At 57.1% G+C, this 5,794-nt stretch overlaps 1 protein-coding gene across 2 annotated transcripts in view; it reads left to right on the top strand.

Moving 5' to 3' along the window:
- Window positions 1-5,794, top strand: part of TJP3 (tight junction protein 3) — a 46,016-nt gene that overhangs the window by 19,636 nt on the left and 20,586 nt on the right. The window contains exons 2-5 of one of the 2 annotated variants that reach the window (XM_017507401.1): window positions 3,070-3,126; window positions 3,247-3,356; window positions 4,461-4,563; window positions 4,783-5,134. In XM_017507401.1, the coding sequence (XP_017362890.1) occupies window positions 3,079-3,126; window positions 3,247-3,356; window positions 4,461-4,563; window positions 4,783-5,134 (613 nt within the window). In that variant the 5' untranslated portion in view covers window positions 3,070-3,078. Of the gene's footprint in view, window positions 1-3,066; window positions 3,127-3,246; window positions 3,357-4,460; window positions 4,564-4,782; window positions 5,135-5,794 lie in introns of both variants that reach the window. The other variant, XM_037730993.1, reaches the window with a different exon arrangement.

Below are 5,794 nucleotides of genomic sequence, written 5' to 3'. Positions count from 1 at the left end.
AAAAAAAAAAAAAAAAAAAGCTATTTTGAAAAATCAGCTCAAAAGAAAAAGAATAAATAATCAGAAAGCCACTGTGGCCTGACGGTTAACATCATGAGTGAGGCCGGGCACGGTGGCTCATGCCTGTAATCCCAGCACTTTTGGAGGCTGAGGTGGGTGGATCACCTGAGGTCAGGAGTTCTAGACCAGCCTGGCCAGCATGGTGAAACCCCATCTCTACTAAAAATTCAAAATTGGCTGGACTTGGTGGCGCATGCCTGTAATCCCAGCTACTTGGGAGGCTGAGACAGGAGGATCTCCTGAACCCGGGAGGTAGAGGTTGCAGTGAGCCATTGCACTCTAGCCTGAGCAACAGGAGCAAAAAACTCCATTAAAAAAAAAAAGCCTGGTGCAGTGTCTCACGCCTATAATCCCAACACTTTTCGAGGCCGAGGTGGGTGGATCCTGAGGTCAGGAGATGGAGACCATCGTGGCAACATAGTAAAACCCCATCTCTACTAAAATACAAAACAAATTAGCCGGGCGTGGTGGCAGGCACCTGTAGTCCCAGCTACTCAGGAGGCTGAAGCAGGAGAATTGCTTGAACCCATGAGACAGAGGCTGCAGTAAGCCAAGATCATGCCACAGCACTCCAGCCTGGCGACAGAGCGTGACTCTGTCTCGGAAAAAAAAAATGACCCAAAGGAAAAAGTCATTATTTGGCCGCCGCCTCCCCAAGAGCTCTTCAGCCTTTCATGCACTGAATCCACACCCTTCTCCCAAACCAACCCCCCTGGAAGACAGGGCAGCGGCCATTTCACAGATGGGGAGACTGAGGCCGGGAGAGGCCCCGCCGTGACTCACACGGGTGGGCGGGCGGACGTGGGTTTGAGTCGGGTCCTGAGCGCTGCCCTGGCTCCCTGGGAACCGCCTGCCGTGTGCTGTTTCTCTCTCCTCCACCCCATTCCCACTCCTGGAGAATCAGGGACGCTGCCTTTCCTGGAGAGCCTGGAGTGAGCCAATGGGCGTGGCCCGGGCCTGGGGAGTCACACACCCAGCTCACCAGCCAGCCGGACGGGAGGAGTCACTTCTACAAACCCCCTCCCCCTCCCCCCACCTGCCCCCTGCCTGGGGAGCAGGGCCTGGTCTGTGCTGGCAGGAGGGAAAGGAGGGTGGAGGTGCGGCCAGGTGACCTTGTACCTCAGCCTGGCATAGTCTGGTGTTCTCATGTATGCCATGGACATGGAAATAACAGAATCGCCTGGGCACAGTGGCACAGGGCACCGCTGGAGTGCCATGGTGCAATCTTGGCTCACTGCAACCTCCATCTCCTGGGTTCAAGTGATTCTCCTGCCTCAGCCTCTGGAGTAGCTGGGATTACACGCCCCTGCCACCACGCCCAGCTAATTTTTGTATTTTTAGTAGAGACGGGGTTTCACCATGTTGACCGGGCTGGTCTCGAACTCCTAACCTCAGGTGATCTGCCCACCTCGGCCTCCCAAAGTGCTGGGATTACAGGCGTGAGCCACCGCACCTAGTCCGGTTGCCAGTTCTATGAAGGAAAATAGACCAGGGAGAGAGGGATAAGGTGGTTGTCAGCTGTGGTCAGGAGGGGGTTACAGTTCTTATTTATTTATTTATTTTTTGAGACGGGGTTTCACCATGTTGGTCAGACCAGTCTCGAACTCCTGACCTCAGGTGATGCACCTGCCTCAGTCTCCCAAAGTGCTGGGATTAGAGGCGTGAGCCACCGCGCCCAACCAAAGGGGGTTACAGTTCTAAACCGGATGGTCAGTGGGGACTTCATCAAGGAGGTGACATTTGAGTTAAGTCCTTGAAGGAAGGTGAAGCATGTGGGGAAGGCACTGCATGCAGAGGGCGAGGCTGGTGCCAAGGCCCTGGGGCAGGACTGTGCCTGGCATGTTGGTGTTGGAGGGATAGCAAGGAGGCCGCAGTGGCGGGAGCACAGTGAGCTTCCTCTACGTGGCAGACCTGGCTCGATCCTCTCCGGGGAATGGAGCCAGACCTTCCAGAGTGAGAGGGACCAGGAACTTGCTTCCTGTCTGCACCGCTACTGTTCAGGTCATTTAAACAAGGGTCTCTCCCGCCTGGCACTGCTGATATCCACGGCCGGGGTGTCCCCTGGGGTGGGGCCATCCTGGGCACTGCAGGGTGCTGAGCAGCCTCCCTGGCCTCCACCCACCTCCAAATCAGGAGCGCCCCCAAGTCTTGACAACCCCGCATGTCCCCAGATATCGCCCAATGTCCTCAGGGGGAAGCAGAATTACCCGTTTTAATGACTTAGACCCATTTTGCAGGTGAAAAACTGAGTCTGGGCCGGGTGTGTGGCTCATGCCTTTAATCCCAACGCTTTGAGAGGCCAAGGTGGGCGGATGACTTGAGGTCAGGAGTTTGAGACCAGCCTGGCCAACAAGGCGAAACCCTGTCTCTACTAAAAATAGAAAAATTAGCCGGGCATGGTGGCGGGGGCCTGTCGTCCCAGCTACTCGGGAGGCTGAGGCAGGAGAATGGCTTGAACCTGGGAAGCAAAGGCCGCATTGAGCAGAGATCGTGCCACTGCACTCCAGCCTGGGCGACAGAACGAAACTCTGCCTCAAAAAAGCAAAGCCAGGCGGGGCACCATGGCTCATGCCTGTAGTCCCAGCACTTTGGGAGGCTGAGGTGGGTGGATCACTTGAGGCCAGGAGTTCAAGACCAGTCTGGGCAACATGGTGAAACCAGTCTCTACTAAAAGTGCAAAAATTAGCTGGCTGGTGGCGGGCACCTGTAATCCCAGCCACTCGGGAGGCTGAGGCCGGAGAATCGCTTGAACCTGGATTTTGCAGTGAGCTGAGGTCGTGCCACTGCACTCCAGCCTGGAAGACGTAGCCAGACTCCGTCTCAAAAAAACAAAATGAAAAACAAGCAAAACATCCTGAGGCCTGACAGAGGTAGTAACCTGTCCACAGCCTCCAACCACAGGCCTGGCAGAGCCGGACTCCCCACCCTGGGCTGGGGACTGGGGACGCCCCCCGTGCTCAGATGGACCTGTGTGGCCTCACGCCCGCCTTCCCTTTTCCCCTTGACCAGGTGGCTGACATGGAGGAGCTGACCATCTGGGAGCAGCACACAGCCACGCTGTCCAAGGTGAGGCGGCCCTGCCCTGCCTGGGTGCCGGGGGGCATGTTGGCTTAGGCCCAGCTCAACAGAGGGGGCCCCTCATCCTGGGGGAAATAGCAGCTCTTCCTTCCCCTCGCCCTCTCTCAGGACCCCCGCCGGGGCTTCGGGATTGCCATCTCTGGAGGTCGAGACCGGCCCGGTGGATCCGTGGTTGTGTCTGACGTGGTACCCGGAGGGCCAGCGGAGGGCAGGCTACAGTGAGTATCCAGCAGCCGGGTTCTGGCAGGGGGAGGGCCTGTTCAGAGGAGAAGTCAGGCCAGGTGCAGTGGCTCACGCCTGTAATCCCAGCGCTTTGGGAGGCCGAGGTGGGCGGATCATCTGAGGTCAGGAGTTCGAGACCAGCCTGGCCAACATGGAGAAACCCCGTCTCTACCAAAATTACAAAAACTAGCCGGGCATGGTGGCGCACGCCTGTAATCCCAGCTACTCGGGAGGCTGAGGCAGGAGAATTGCTTGAACCTGGGAGGTGGAGGTTGCAGTGAGCTGAGATCGCGCCATTGCACTCCAGCCTGGGTGACAGTGTGAGAATCTGTCTCAAAAAAAAAAAGAAGGAAATAAAGAAAGAAAGGAGAAACCACCGTGAGCCAAATCAAGGGGACTGGAAAGTGACCGGTGCCTTCCAGCTCTGTCAACACAGGGCTTGGAGCTGGCACTGGGACAATATGGGAGACTTGGCCCTCACCTCCCTAAGGCACTTCCTGGTCCGTCACAGAAGATCTTAGGGTCATAGTGGCCCCAGGGCCTTTTTGGAACACAAAGTCCTGGAAACTTTTTTTTTTTTTTTTTGGCAGGAGGGAAGGAGACCCAGTGTCTTGAGTCTCTGAAAGTTTGAAGCTTCTTGGAATTATGTTGATTAAATGGTTCTGGGCCCCAAGGGGCTGACAGGTGATATGGCTTGGCCCAGCCCAGAGTTAGGGCCCACTAGGGCCCTGCAATCCTAGCTATTAGGGAAGCTAAGGCAGGAGGATCACTTGAAACCAGGAGGGCCGAGGTTGCAGTGAGTTGAGATCGTGCCATTGCACTCCAGCCTGGGTGACAGAACAAGACCGTTTCAAAAGAAAAAAAAAAACCGTAGCTTCCTACATTTCTATGATTATAGTATGTTCTACAATTGGCCCATTTTACAGATGAGAAAACAGAGGCCCAGAAGGATGAATGTCTTTGTGAGCCTAGGGACGCCAATAAATTAGAAGCAGGCCTTGTAGACCTGGAGATGCCAGGGACACCCCTTCCCCAGGAGGGGTTGGTACGACGGTCTTCTCTGCAAAGCCTCCTCCGTAAGACCCTCCCTCCTCTCTCAGGACAGGCGACCACATTGTCATGGTGAACGGGGTCTCCGTGGAGAACGTCACCTCCACCATTGCCATTCAGATCCTCAAGACCTGCACCAGGATGGCCAACATTGTGAGTGGGCAGGCCCTGGCATGGGCAGCGTCTGCCCCCAGACTGCGTCCTGCCTCATGGGGGTTGTAAGCTTCGGAGAGCAAGCAGTCACCTTCTTATCTTGCAGTTTGGACACTGAGGCCCAGAGATGGACTGGTGTCCCCCAGGACCACCCTGGGGCTGAGTAGAGAGTCCAGCCCCTGTCTGCAGCTGACCCCCTCCTGTCCCCTCCTCTAACAGACAGTGAAACGTCCCCGGAGGATCCAGCTGCCCGCCACCAAGGCCAGCCCCTCCGGTCCACAGCGCCAGGACTCGGACGAGGATGATGGGCCCCGGCGGCTGGAGGACGTGGACCAGGGCCGGGGCTATGATGGCGACTCATCCAGTGGCTCCGGCCGATCCTGGGATGGGCGCTCCCGCCGGCCGAGGCCTGGTCGGCGGGGCCAGGCCAGCAGCCACAGGCGTAGGAGCCCAGGTGGTGGCTCTGAGGCCAATGGGCTGGCCTTGGTGTCTGGCTTTAAGCGGCTCCCGCGGCAGGACGTGCACATGAAGCCCGTGAAGTCGGTGCTGGTGAAGAGGAGGGACAGCGAGGGTGAGCGGGGAGGTGGAGCCACCATCAGCGCTGGGCACAGGGCACCGTGGCCGGGTGGGAGGGGCTTGATGTCTCTGCCTTCATCCCCAGGACCTGCTGCTTAGACCGCCTCACTTAGCAAGCAGGATTCAGCAGGTGGGATGGAGTGAAGGACCCTGAGCTGGGAGGGGATCCTGGATGATCTGGGGGGGTCAGTGCCACCACAGGGTCCTCATAAGAGGAGGCCCGGCCGAGTGTGGTGGCTCATGCCTGTGATCCCCGCATTTTGGGGGGGCCAAGGTGCAGCCAGATCACTTGAGGTCAGGAGTTCGAGACCAGCCCGGCCAAGATGGTGAAACTCTGTCTCTACTAAAAATACAAAAATTAACCAGGTGTGGTGGCAGGTGCCTGTATTCCCAGCTACTCAGGAGGCTGAGGCAGGAGCATGGCTTGAACCCGGGAAGCGGAGGTTGCAGTGGGCCGAGATCTCGCCATTGCACGCCAGCCTGGGCGACAGAGGGAGATTCTGTTGGTGACAGTTTGTCCTAGCTGCCGCAGTAAATTCAAGCATCACAACACAACAGAGTCCTGATGTCAGAATTCCCATCATCTCATCAGCAACAGGCGTGTGACTGTGACCCTTTCTAGGCAGCTGTCTTTATTTATTTTTTTGAGGTGGAG

This window comes from Cebus imitator, unplaced genomic scaffold, assembly GCF_001604975.1.
Source record: "Cebus imitator isolate Cc_AM_T3 unplaced genomic scaffold, Cebus_imitator-1.0 Scaffold375, whole genome shotgun sequence".
Taxonomy (NCBI): domain Eukaryota; kingdom Metazoa; phylum Chordata; class Mammalia; order Primates; family Cebidae; genus Cebus; species Cebus imitator.
The sequence above is the reverse complement of the archived record's forward strand: the minus strand, read 5'-3'. Positions and strand labels throughout refer to the sequence as shown.